General features: G+C 46.7%; 1 protein-coding gene across 1 annotated transcript in view; it reads right to left on the minus strand.

Annotated features, from left to right (window-relative positions):
- Positions 1-14,572, minus strand: part of LOC138480782 (relaxin receptor 1-like) — a 583,697-nt gene that overhangs the window by 235,263 nt on the left and 333,862 nt on the right. The window contains exon 9 of the mRNA XM_069612524.1: positions 4,055-4,126. Coding sequence (XP_069468625.1) covers positions 4,055-4,126 — 72 coding nt within the window. The remainder of the gene's footprint in view (positions 1-4,054; positions 4,127-14,572) is intronic.

The raw sequence follows: 14,572 nt of genomic DNA on the forward strand, positions 1-14,572 counted from the left end.
CATTTTACAATAAAAACAGTAATGCCCTGTCACCATTCTTAACCAAATGGTTTAACTCAATAATAACAACAGGCCAAGCCCCTAAATCATTTACAGAATCGACAATTATAGTTCTCCCTAAAGAAAGAAAGAACCCCCAGGAATGGGCGTCATACCACCCCATATCCCTAATTAACGTGGATGCAAAAATCTATGCAGGCATCCTAGCATCCCGTCTTGCCCTTGTTCTCCCACAGCAGGTGCATACAGACCAGGTGGGTTATGTAAGGGGAAGACAAGGAGCGGATAACATAAGGAAAACCCTAAATTTAATAATAGGCCTCATGGAAACTGAATGCAATCCTATGCTACTATCACTTGAGGCCGAGAAGGCGTTCGACTGCGCGGAATGGCCCTTCTTGAAAGCAGTATTGAAGTGGGTGAAAGTGGGAATGGCATGGACACAAGGGGCGAGCGCACTATAACACACAGCTCAAGCAAAGGTATCCATTAACGGCGTCTCTTCGGATCCTATTGTTATCTCACAAGGAACCAGACAGGGATGTCCCCTGTCCCCACTCCACTCATTTATGCACTAGTTATCGAGCCCTTTACCCAAATGTTACGGTCAAACCATAAAATACACGGCATCACCCGGGGCAAATAAGGAATACAAGCTAGTTCTGTTTGCCGATTTCTCCTATACCTCACCGATCCAGCAGAATCAATCCCAGCCCTATTCCAAGAAATACACAGATACGGAGCCCTATCTGGCTTTCGCGCAAACCTCCAAAAGACTGTAGCAGTTCCACTCAGAGAGGGTGGAATCCTCCCCCACTCACTAGAGGAGAGTTGGGGCCTTAAAATACAACCCCAATCAGTGATGTATTTGGGCGTAAACATTACTGTGTCCCTTGCAGACCTCTTCGAGGCAAACTATGTCCCCTTGTGGAAAGCCGTAAGGGAAGACGTGAACAGGTGGTCAAAACTGACCCTGTCGTGGGCCGCCAGATTTACACCCATCAAGATGAATATACTGCCCTGTCTTCTTTTTCGTTTTAAATCACTCCTAAATGTAATTCCTGATTCCTTTCTTGCCGAGATTAAACGGGTGTTACTGGAATATCTATGGGCGGGCAAAAGGCCTATTCTACTCTAGTACTACCTAAAGAATCAGGGGGCATGGTGTTACCAGATATCCCGGAATACCACAGGGCCTCCCAACTGAGGGTATTAGTCGACCATCTATGGGAGAACCCTGAGAAACAATGGGTCGCAATAGAGAATAATGTCTTTGCACCAGTCATTCTGGGGGAATGGTTGTGGGTCCCTCAGTCAGCAATGACACGAATAATTCGTGAACATCCTATTTTAAAGGTATTGTGGTCACTTTGGCACCCCTCTCGAGTCACACGAGGCATCACTACCTGGCCCTCCCCGTTAAGTTGCATTTGGTGCACCCATACAGAAGCTAATCTGCAACGTCCATCGATTTCAGAATTGGTATGAATCTGGAGTGGTAAGGGCAGCACAAATGTGAAGAGAAGGGGTATATATCTCTTTAGGGGACCTACGAGAAGTCTTGCCGAAGGAGACTTTTACTTCAATACAATACTTGCTATTACGAAGTGTCTTAACAGATCGCCGCTGGGGAAACACCCTGCAACATCCTCTTACGGCATTTGAACTCATTTTAAGTACCCCCCAGACCACGAAAGGGCTTATTGCACGACTATACAAAGCCCTGATTACCAGAGGCTATTTGAGCCGCCCCTCATCGGAGGTTAAATGGGAAGCAGAATTAAACCTGGGAGATCAACCCGGGATTTGGAAGGCCATAAGAAAAGCAGTCTGGGGGTCATCCATATCTACACAATACAAGATGCACAATGCACGCATGCTAGTTAGATGGCATTACACTCCTAAAAGGCTGTCTAAGATGTTTCCAGGCACACCCCCTCACTGTTGGAGAGGCTGTGGGGAAATCAGCGATTATTGGCATCAGTGGTGGGGCTGTGACAAGGTGAAAATGTACTGGAAAGAGGTTTTAGGATGGATCCAAGACATTGACGGGATCCCCAGAGTACTCACACCAACTTTGGTACTTTTTGGGGTGGAATCGGACGATGAAGATTCCCATGAGTCCCTAACACATATGCCACAAAACCTATAATTAGCTGCCAGAGTATGTTTGACTATCAAATGGAAGTCAGCAGTTCTCCCCTCCAAAGGGAATGGCTCAGTAAAGCGCATGCAATATACGAAATGGAAAGCCTGACAGCTGCAGCTATGTAATCCCATAGGAACATGGACTTTATCTGGTTACCCTTTAAGGAGTATTATAGGGAATGCTGGGCCCCTCACTGCTGCGCGAAGTAGAGCTCATAACCAATATCCACCCCCAAGGTATCAATAAGGCTGATGAAGGTATACACGTGCACAATGTACTAAGTCATGGAGCAATTAGGCCTGAACAATAATTTAGTGTGGTCCCCTTGTATGACTTTATTGGTTCTCCGTATGTACAATTTAGCTCACTTTCAAATTCCGATGAGTGGGGCGAGGGACAGGGGTGGGAAAGGTATGGGGAGGGGATATACACACGTTATGATGTTCTGGTCAATAGTTCTTCTGAATATATTGCATGATGATAATTAAGAGCCATACTGACATTTACTGTGATGTGAAGTGTTAGACTTGTATTAAAAAACAAAACAAAAAAATAATAATAATAAAATAATAATACCAAACAATTAGAATACTTATGACAATAAGCCTAAAACTAATAATGAAAACATATTTATTTGCATGCAATTATTTCTATTACATTTCATGAAATCCAAACAATAAGAGACCTAAAAATGATAATAATAGCTTGTTTTGATAACGTTCTCAGCAGTAATTTAAGATGTTGAAAAATAAAGGCCTTTAATTTAACTATGAAGTATTTTTTAAAGATATTGTGGAATAGAGAGCTGAATGAAAGACAGAAAGCAGCTATGAAGGCAGAAAGCAGCTATGAAGACAGAAAGCAGCTATGAAGACAGAAAGCAGCTATGAAGGCAGAAAGCAGCTATGAAGGCAGAAAGCAGCTATGAAGGCAGAAAGCAGCTATGAAGGCAGAAAGCAGCTATGAAGGCAGAAAGCAGCTATGAAGGCAGAAAGCAGCTATGAAGACAGAAAGCAGCTATGAAGACAGAAAGCAGCTATGAAGGCAGAAAGCAGCTATGAAGACAGAAAGCAGCTATGAAGACAGAAAGCAGCTATGAAGGCAGAAAGCAGCTATGAAGGCAGAAAGCAGCTATGAAGACAGAAAGCAGCTATGAAGGCAGAAAGCAGCTATGAAGGCAGAAAGCAGCTATGAAGACAGAAAGCAGCTATGAAGGCAGAAAGCAGCTATGAAGACAGAAAGCAGCTATGAAGGCAGAAAGCAGCTATGAAGGCAGAAAGCAGCTATGAAGACAGAAAGCAGCTATGAAGACAGAAAGCAGCTATGAAGGCAGAAAGCAGCTATGAAGGCAGAAAGCAGCTATGAAGACAGAAAGCAGCTATGAAGGCAGAAAGCAGCTATGAAGGCAGAAAGCAGCTATGAAGACAGAAAGCAGCTATGAAGGCAGAAAGCAGCTATGAAGACAGAAAGCAGCTATGAAGGCAGAAAGCAGCTATGAAGGCAGAAAGCAGCTATGAAGACAGAAAGCAGCTATGAAGGCAGAAAGCAGCTATGAAGACAGAAAGAAGCAGCTATGAAGGCAGAAAGCAGCTATGAAGGCAGAAAGCAGCTATGAAGGCAGAAAGCAGCTATGAAGGCAGAAAGCAGCTATGAAGGCAGAAAGCAGCTATGAAGGCAGAAAGCAGCTATGAAGGCAGAAAGCAGCTATCAAGGCAGAAAGCAGCTATGAAGACAGAAAGCAGCTATGAAGGCAGAAAGCAGCTATGAAGGCAGAAAGCAGCTATGAAGACAGAAAGCAGCTATGAAGGCAGAAAGCAGCTATGAAGGCAGAAAGAAGAAGGGACCGAAGTGGAAATGAAGCAACGATACATACGAGAAAAGGAATGAATGAATGGCCAGACTTACAGCTCTACAAGGCTGCTCATCAATGAAAGTGCACCCGGCTGTATCTTTCTGATCTTATTTCTGCGCAGCACCCTGCAGAAGAGGAAAAAAGGGGAACTGGGTTAAGGCAAATATGGACAAATATAACACCTAGTTGCAAGTTGAACTGTGCACATTTGTGTAGATAGTACATGGCATCACAGTCTCATTTTAAGCTTTTAAGAGTCAGAAAATCTTCAAATGTCCTACTTACCATATTTTATTTCTGTAATGTCCATATTATTTAATCTATAGATTATTTAGACCTTACAGATTCACTAGAGGTCATCAGCAAAGGCTCTGAGTGTAAGTGAGCAAGTGATCGTACGTACATGGCATAAAATGGCACTTACATGGCGGAATAGTACAGAACAAACCAACCTGAGTTACGTTACAACGAAGCGGTAGAGAAACCCTAAAATCAAACAGGTAGAGATTGAAACTCGAACAAGGAGAGACTGACTAAAAGGTGCTTTTCAGACCCTTTGTGTAGGATTAGATATTGGGTTTTAGCCCTCAGGTCAGGGGGAAGTTGGTTTCATAGATTGGCAACACGCAGTCCAGAATATTCTTTGCCTAATTGGGTTTTGAGGGACCACCAATACAGAAGAATCTGCAGACTAAAAGGGGCATGTGGACGGTCTTTCTGAATTTTATTCATGAGGATCCCATGGGATAACTTCAAATATGGCCTGATGTGCAATAGACAGCAGGAGGTCCATAATGCCAGACTGGCCTCAGCAACTGCTTTCCGAGCCCTCGTCTGAGTATGTGATTCCACCTGTGTGAGCTATCTTAATTCAACAAATCTTGCCAAGCACAACAGTTATACAAATGGTCTGTTAACTCTGAAGTAGAAATCAGACTAATTAGGAATCTGAGTGGTACTTAAAGAACAATCAAACTGCTATGTTGTTTTTATGGATGGAGAGGTGATTATTAATGTTGCAAAGGGAGAGCGGTCCAGAGTTGAGTCACTAGAAGTGAGACAGCCCTGTAACTTTATGGTCCTTTTCATGCTGCCCTGCACTGAACAGTAGCAGAGCCCCAAACCTCAACTTACAGACAAGGATGTAGTGCTGATGTCTGGTGAAGAGACAGTCAGGACCCATGCCAGGGAAGGCCTGATTGACCACTGAGGAACCACAATTTCTGGACCATGTTGAGCCAAAGGAGGAAACAGAGAAGATGCGTGCCGGCAACAGTGCGGCCAGACTCGCGCAAGTGTCTGCTGCATTCTGAATCATTTCTGACTAAGAAGTTAAAAGAAGCCGCAAACAAAAGACTTCAATATGATAAGTAGGAGGAGATCATTGCAGTACGTGCAGAAAAGCAGCAATCCGAATCATCTGATTATCCTCAAACTAAAAACACAGCTGGATGCTACAGACTTAATCCGAGGGGGCAGTGATAAATCTACTGAATCCTTCCCGCCCTCAAGTGATGCAGTGCTATAGTTCAAATTTGTAAGTGAAGAAGGAGAGTTGTACAGTTGTATGGCCATTGCTGCCCTCATTTCCATCTAGGTGCTGGATAGTTAATCAGATTTACTCCAGAAAGCCTAATGATATGATAGGGTATTTATAACGCGCTTAATACCCAGAGGTTTCTAAGCGCGGACCCGGGGATCGAACCTGTGTTGCTCTGTGTCGTCTTGCTTCCAAGGCGAGCACGTTACCCCTGAGCTTTCCTCCCGAGACCATGGCTGCGCACGTCATCTATTGACCAAAGAAATTACATCTTCTATTGCAATTTCTGCATCTAAAGCTAACTAACCGCTCATGTCACCAACAAATGCCACTTTCAGTGGTCGAAGTGAGTGTGAATGGTTGGGATCGGAGTTCTTCTACCTTCATTTTTTTTTCTGTTAACAGTTCCACTCTACACCAACAGCATGATCATGATGGACATTGCGCACGCATGGTGGCAGAGGCCAGCCCGGAGTGTGGTGTGTCACGTTCCTTGTTGGGGAGCTTTGTTTGGGGGTAGCGGCCCACATTTTGTGCCACGTGACTAGGAAAATGGGCTCTGGAGGAGAAGAGAAGTATGGTTGCGTATGGCCGTGATCAGCGGTTGGCGAGATCTTCTGTGAAGAGTAGGGTCTTCAGGTCCTTCCTAAAGGATACGATGGACGCGGGCAGTTTGATCTGCGTGCGTGGGTGTTTTTAAAGGCTTTGGAAGCTGCAACAAACATAAAACCAAGGAACAGAAAGGAACTGCAGAAAACACTCCTTTGGATCCTGCACTGCTGGCCTACACTGCTGGCCTACAAATGACAGGCTCTTGGCGACTACCAAGGGAGGCAGCCATGTTCTTTTGTAAAAAGTGATTTGCTGGGGAAAGAGCTCGTCAGTCACCAGGGACCCCTGTTTCTCCAGCACGCACGTGCGCTGTCAAACTTGTGATAATGATACACCCACTTGAAAGCATCTAATCAGCATGACAATTCCCAATGCACAGGGCAGATTTGTACTCACTCTGCTGGCTTTATGCTGCTCTGCATCATGAGCCAGGCAGTGGTAATTGACTTGTTATCGGGTTCTTACGATGTGAAGCCTCCCAGGGGTCTGCTCTGACATTTAACATGAATTAACTAACATCCGTGGCCGAAATGAACAGTACCAGCGCTCGCAAGGTTGCCTGGAGACAAGCAGGGGTCAAGACTGGCAGATGCAAGACAAGATTAATATTCAAACAAATGAACTGAAACACGCAGCCGTGAATAATGTACAGGCGTGGGGGGTGTTCCCCCATAACAGGGAGGAGGGTGGAGAACTCCTCTCCAGGAATAAGGCAAGCACCAAACTCAACTGATTTCCACCGATACATTTAACCATCTCAGAAAGATTGAACAGCTGGTGCCGATGGGTTAAATGAGTTGGGCATCAACATGCATTTGACAGCGTGCAGATGTTATAACACTATGGTCATAACTGGCAGCAAATGGTACACCACCACACAAACACCAAGCTAGCACCAATAGGAGGCACTGCACGGTGTTCATGAAGGTGACGAACGGAGACCCGAAGGGAAATGGAGGAGGCACCCCGATAACCGGGGCAGGGGCCTTCCTCCTTCCGCTCTCTCATCCCTCCCCCCCCGCGGGGGCAGGGGAGAGGGCGGCAAGAGACAGAAAAAGAGCGCCAAGCGCTGCAAAAGCCCGCGAAGGGCAACAAAAGAAAGGGGAGGAGCTTGGGATGCATAAGCGGCGGGCACCCGGAACAGCAGCACTTGCAGCCCTTCCAGCAGCCGGGTGCCCGCCAAGCAGGAGAGGTTTTTCGTTTCCCACCCTCCCACCCTACAGCTGAGGCAGAGCCTGGACGTCGTTGTCGCAGGAAGACCAGGCGGTGTTGTGGCGACCAATGAGAACAGAAAGACTCTGAATGAGCCATTGCTAAACCGGAAGGGGCTCAGCCCCTCCTGGGAGCCTAAACGGCGGGGGTGTCTGGCGGTAGCAATTGGGGCTCAGCTTCCCCCCAACTAACGGCGCTCCCCCAGTCCGCAAATACCTGCAGGGGCAGGCGGTTCTCAGACTCGAAGGTCTTGGGGGAGTTGGGCCTGCAATGGAGATAACCGGGGCAGCAAAAAGGGGGAAGCAGGACGAGGAGCAGTCGCCGCATCTTTGGAACTATTTTCAATATCTGTTTGCTGTGGTTATATATATGTGTGAAAATAAATCTGCGGCCTTGTTATGCCAAACCAAAGGAAAATGTCTCATTCAGCACCTTACTGGAGGGGAAAGGAAAGGGGCTGGCAAGAATGAGTAATGGGTGATGCTTATGGCATAGCTAATGGACAAATGCCCAGGTTATTGTATCCCGCATACTCCGTAGTTTTGACATTGGACTGTAGGTGGCGCTGGGATGAGGATGATGAACATTATGTTATCTTAGGCTGCCATCTTTGATTGGGATGAGTTTATAGAACTGTGTGCTGGCTCAACTGTGTGTTCAGCATGGCTCCAAATGTCCCTGTACCTGTAAATGTGCTGCACGTGCTTGTCTAGCATTCTGTGTAGTGGGGACTATAGACACGAACTGCTCTATAACGGGAATACTTGACAGATGGAAATCTGCATGAGTGTTTTGATAGGCCACTGTGAGGCACAGCCTTGTGCTTACAAACAGTTGAAAAATCTTATGTACACGTAATGTGTGTAATGACTGGGAAGGCACGAGTGCTGGGTTGGGTGGTATGAGGTTTGCAGATATGCGGCCAGCAGCCATTTTGTCTGAATAGCATTGGCGCTGTGATTAATGCAGGACACTGTGGTGTAATTAGTCCTTTTGTTTGAGGGCAGTGCTGTTGAAGAACAACGCGTGACATTTGCATAGCCTTGCCTATTGTTGTGTTGGTGCAAATGAGCTGTGATGTTGGTGCTGTGTAACATATATGTTTGATAGCACCTTTTCAGTGATTGCTTATATGTTTTGCTTATATTCTTTGTAACAGGTGTTCTGTCATTTGTTAAGCATGATTAGGGTGCAAAACATCTCCATACCCACTGGTTCTGTTTGGGTTGCATAAGAGTTTGAAGTGATCTGTCCTCACATGACGGTGGCTTTTTGATAAAAGTAGTCAGAGCAATGTCAGGCCTTTTTGATATATAATGACTTGTTTAGTTAGACAACTATATAAAGGTATTACTGCATGTGATTTACCTAAAGTGGGACTCGCCTATTACTGGGGTGGCCAAAATGTTCGCACACAAAGCGAAAGCGAGAAATCTGCCCTGGAATCCGCTTCCGCCTGTTCCACAAAATCAGCATTACGGGTTCGCCACCACTGAAGGGTAGCGTGGTGTTTTGTTCCCATGTTATTTTCGTGTAGTGCAACGTGAAACTTTTTTCGATCCACGAGAAACTTTGTGCAGGTTGTTCTGAACCGGGCTTGTTTCGTGCAGTCCACTGAGAAGCTTCACGCGGTTTTTCGATTAGTGATAGGCTTGCACAGCAACACGAGAACATCTGTGTGGACCTTTTAATCGATCCGTGCCAGATTCGTGCAGTGGCATGAGCAACTTTGCATGGCTCATTCCACTTTGCGAGACAGCATGAGGAACTTTGCATGGCTCATTCCACTTTGCGAGACAGCATGAGGAACTTTGCATGGCTCATTCCACTTTGCGAGACAGCATGAGGAACTTTGTGCCTCTCTTTTTGATACGCAGAGGTGGCAGAACGTCAGATTGCGGCAAAATGGTTCAACATTTTTCAGGTTTCGCTTCCATGCCTGGAGGAACGGAATTTAACAATTTCGCCCATCCCTACCTATTATTTGCGTTCAGTTGAAGAGTTCCTGAATGATCCCACTTTGCCTTTCTATTTCCTGTTACTACCTATCCATGACCGCCGGACCGCCACTGGCACAGGACTCTGCTCAGCGACCACATCATGCTACATGTGAGTACCATCTTGATGGTAGACCCTACAACCAGCTGTGCTGCACCCGTTCCGATGGTGAGGACTAACTTTGTGCCCAATTGAGGCTGTAACTCAGCACCTGGCGCAGTAGATCCTTGTTTAGCCCCATATCAGCTGCACAGTTGCATTTAACCGCTTCTGACCCTATAATGACCCGTGCACTGCGGCCTGAAACGGAGGCTCGCCCCTAAGCAACTACCAGTACTTAGCACTACTCTACTGTCGGCAAGCGGGGGTTGCCACCCCCACCCTATCGAACACCTAAGATGATGCCCAGCTCGCCATCCTTGTCGTTAGTCGAATTATGAGCTAAGCAGGCAATAGCCCATGGTAGCAGCACGTCTGCATTGCTCTAGCCAATCAAACTAACTCTGTTCCAGCTTACTGCTTGTACCGCACTGACTTCGCAAAATCCTAAACAACCTACCGCTTCAATTTCTACCCATAGTACTAATCTGTGAAAATGCCCATAGCTTGTACCATTCTCACTGCGCTAATTTTGAACTAGCCTATGCTATATTTTGCTTACAATCTGCCAATATTGCTATTTTGTCACCCTGCCCAATGATTGTTTCTCATCAGCTGTGCTAATTTTGAACTAGCCTACGCCATATTTTGCTTACAATTTGCTAATACTATTGCTATTTTGTCACCTTGCCCAATATTTGTTTCCCACCAGTTTGCTAATTTTGTGCTAATTCCTGCCTACTGTTCATAATCTCCCAAATTTGTGTCTACCCCGGAACCGGAATATTTATAACAACCTGCCCACTGCATCACCTCTAGTCAGCCTACTGTCACACTGCCCTGGCCTATTCAGTATCTACCATACCCAGCCTACCAATAGAGAACAATGCAATCCTTCCATAGAGCCATGCACGCCCTGGCCTCATTTCTTCCCCTAGTTCACCCAGCCACTCCATCACTCTCACTGCCACCGCTCCCAACCGCACTCGACTTCAAATCTACTTGTTCATCACCACTTAACACTGCCAACATTGAGCCAATCAGCCCTCTTGAATGGCTACACCGCTTCGCCAAACCACCTACACCTCCTATCCAACTATCAGTACACTCAAGGAACCAAACACTCCACGGATGGGTCCACAAAACCATTTAACTCCTCGCCTCCACAAACCCCCAACATCAAAGGAGCCCTGATGAATGCTTGCTCACTCGTGACCCCATGCTGCTGAGATCGTTGATCTCATTGTTACAAATAGCCTAGACCTCCTAGCTGTCACAGAAACATGGCTTCACCAAGCAGCAGGTCCCGCACTCTCCCTTGCCCTTCCTGGAGGTTACACTATCATCAGGGCAGACAGAACGTCTGGCAAAGGTGGAGGATTGGCATACATTCCACGCGCCAGCCTCCCCTCTGCAGAACTCTTATCGGTAAAACTAACCCTCTCTCCCTCCCAAACAATCCTTTTGCATCTCATCTACCGTCCCCCCGGCCCCACTCTCTCCTTTGAGGAGGACATTCGGAACATCCTGTCCACCTATACCAAATTTGGCTCCCAAGCTATCCTCCTAGGAGACATGAACCTTGGCCTCTCAGACCTTAACAATAATCAAGCTCTAGCTGTGGACAACTCAATTTCCAACCTAGGCTTCATACACAGAATCACAACACCCACCCACTCCAAAGGTAGAATGTTGGACTGGGTCTCCGACCTGAACTGCTCCATATCCATTACCCAAAATGAGCCTGTAGCCTGGTCAGACCACCATCTCATCCTTTTCTCTATCCCAGTACCCTCGCCAACTAAAACCTCACTAGCACCCCCCTCTTTATCCAGGAACTGTCGTAACATTTCCATAGACAGCCTCCAGCCGCTCATCAGCAACATCCTTAATGAAGCCAAATTCAGTAACCTGGACCCTCCCAACCTGGTAGATCTATACAATACCACCCTGAAATCTGCTCTTGACCAGGAAGCCCCTCTCAAACTCGTGAAAGCCAAACCCCTGGCCCACCTCAACAAATGGTTTACACCTGAACTAAAAAGCCTCAGAAATATAAAAAGATCAGCTGAATCTACCTGGCGCAAATCCCCTTCCCTCATTAACAAAACCACATATACGTCAGCCTCCACCACCTATAAAGCAGCTATCCTCGTGGCCAAAAAAGAAACCCACAATTCCAGAATACAGAATGCCAAATCCAGCTCAAAAGAACTCTTCAGTATCCTCAAAAGAGCTTGAACCCTCTGCACCTCCTATACAAGATTGCATCAAAGATGCAGATGGTGTACCAAAATTCAGCAAGCACTTGCTGATAAAATCACCTTGCTCCAAAATAAGATCAGCGCTAAAAAGGCAAGCCTCTCCATTGAATCCCAACAGGCCTCTGACCCTAAGAATACCCCTCAATCGTGAACTCCTTTCAGCTTCTCTCAAGTCACCTCTAAGGAAGTTGAGGACATTATAAAAACCTTGAAACCATCTCACTGCCAAGACGACATCTGCCCGCTACTATGATTAAAGAAGGCGCCAAAGATCTTGCACCCTTCATCACTGCTCTAATCAACTCCTCATTCGCCTCCAATGAAGTACCTAACAACCTTAAGGAAGCATGGGTTATGCCCCTACTAAAAACAAACAACCTCAACGCCAATGTGCCCACCAATTATAGGCCCATCACCACTGTCGCATTCCTTCTAAGAATTCTGTATTGGGTTGCTTATCTGCAAATACAGAAGCACCTAGAGGAGAAAGAACTCCTAGGACTCAGACAGTCAGGTTTCAGACCCAGACATGGAACCGAGCCAGTCCTCCTAGATCTAAAGATCCAAATGGACGTAGCAAAGGACAATGGCAAGTTAGCAATCCTCCTACTCCTAGACCTATCTGCTACCTTCGACCTTGTCGACCATCAAATCCTCACCAAACATCTGACCACAGAAGCAGCCTTCTCCACTAATGCTTCCGATTGGGTTAAATCCTTCCTCTCCAACAGAACCACCAGAGTCTTTTCCCCATCAGCTTCAGCGGACCCTACACCGATACTCTGTGGCGGCCCAAAGGGTTCCTGTGTGTCTCCCACCGTCTTTAATATATTTACGAAGCTTCTCTTCGACCGACTAACGTTGGCTAGAGCTCTCGCTCTATCTAAACTCCACTACTGCAACACTCTCTTCCTGGACTCCTCTGAACACAACCTAAATAAACTCCAGGTATTTCAGAATAACTCTCTAAGAGCAGCCCTCAGCCTTCCAAGATCCTGTCACATCTCAACACACATACAGAACGCCAATTGGCTACCTATCCGTGATAGAATCAACTACGCACCCTAGCCATCATGCACAAATGCCTCAGAAACTCAGCCCCAAAATAACTGGCGGACAAATTCTGCAAACACCAATCTACACGTATTACCAGATCTACTCATTCCCACAATCTGATGGTACCTAGATTCAATCTAAAAACAGCCGGGAGCTAGTTTCCCAGTACAAGCTGCGAAACGCTTGTCATGATGCCTACCTCCAAGGTGCCAGACAAGACCCAGCTACCGCAGAGGCAGACATCATGTCTTCAAGGGAAGTCACAACAGCCTCAAGTAGGGGCTCTTTGGACTCAGTCCTGGCGCCTTTGGCGCCAGGCTCATATCGGGCCACAGTCCTGGCGCCATAGGCACCAGGCTCATAAAAGGGGACTTTGTGTTAAAGGTGCTTAGTGTTAACTTAGCTGATGCAGACCATGCTGCAACATCCAGGCCTTGTGAGGCCTGAATGGGACTACGTTATCTTTGGAACTACTTAACCACACGGGTGTGGTCAGGGGAGGAATACATACCTGAGAGGAAGGATACATACCTGGACCTACTTTGAAGGCTATTTAAGCCACGCCCAAGCAGCAACTCACGCTTTGCGTTGTTCTGCATCTAGCAGCTGGACGCTCACCGTGTTTGCTCCTGCATTCTGTCTTCTGCCACTCCTGCCAGCATCCTGGAACACCTGCAAAGAGAGAAGAGAAGAGAAAAGGGTAAAGAGGAGTCCTTACCTGCTAAATCCGCATTCCGGAGACATCTCGCCGACGGTCCTGAAAAGGAAGACATCCATTTAAAAGCACATTGCATCGATCGCTGCAGCGCCGCATCTCACTCACCTGTACAAGGTACCACCACGTTCTACGGCGACATCTGGACTCGCAGCCACATCACCGCGACTAGGGAGAAAAAGACAAGAATAAAGGTGAGAGGGGAAAGAAAACAAGGAAACCTTAATTTCCATTACAAAGCTTACTTGCTGGGTTATTCCAACTTCATTTCGGGTCGGTGCCGCATCCTGGCATTTCCGGACCTCGGCCCCTATGGGGAAAAAAGACATCAGCGTTAGTGGGCGCATGAAAAGACATTACCCAAACGCCCATTAAAGACTTACCTGATTTCTTCTGGATTGAGCTTCGTTTCGGGTCGGTGCCGCATCCAGGCATTTCCGGACCCCGGCCCCTATGGGGAAAAAAGACATCAGCGTTAGTGGGCGCATGAAAAGACATTACCCAAACGCCCATTAAAGACTTACCTGATTTCTTCTGGATTGAGCTTCGTTTCGGGTCGGTGCCGCATCCAGGCATTTCCGGACCCCGGCCCCTATGGGGAAAAAAGACATCAGCGTTAGTGAGCGCATTGATACAAGGACACTGAGGGAACTCTCATCAAGCTCACCAGAGTCTCATTCTTCGGTTCCACAGCTCTTCTCGGAATAGTTTCTGCACCTGAAAAAGAGACAACAAACAATTATTATTGCGGAATCATACTCATTAACATAATCCTTACGGTACTATACCGGGAAAACAAAACTTGAACCCTTTACAATCAAACTCCCAGTGAAGTAACTGGATACAACGCGCCCCTGCATGAGAAGCAGGATGGAGAGCTCAACCTTTCAAACCCTAAGGTGAGACTTCACGTGGGGGTCGCAGGAGGGTTTCGTAGAGGGGTGAGAAGGGAGCGGGAGGCTTATACTTTCTCCCGCAGATTGTTAATACTCCCTTTTCACATACAGAAAGATATTCCTGCGAGCCAGACAAGCCAGATTCGAAGGTCCGGTCCAGTCCATCTTCCGGGTCATGC

This window comes from Ambystoma mexicanum, chromosome 5p, assembly GCF_040938575.1.
Source record: "Ambystoma mexicanum isolate Mex_15411 chromosome 5p, UKY_AmexF1_1, whole genome shotgun sequence".
NCBI lineage: Eukaryota > Metazoa > Chordata > Amphibia > Caudata > Ambystomatidae > Ambystoma > Ambystoma mexicanum.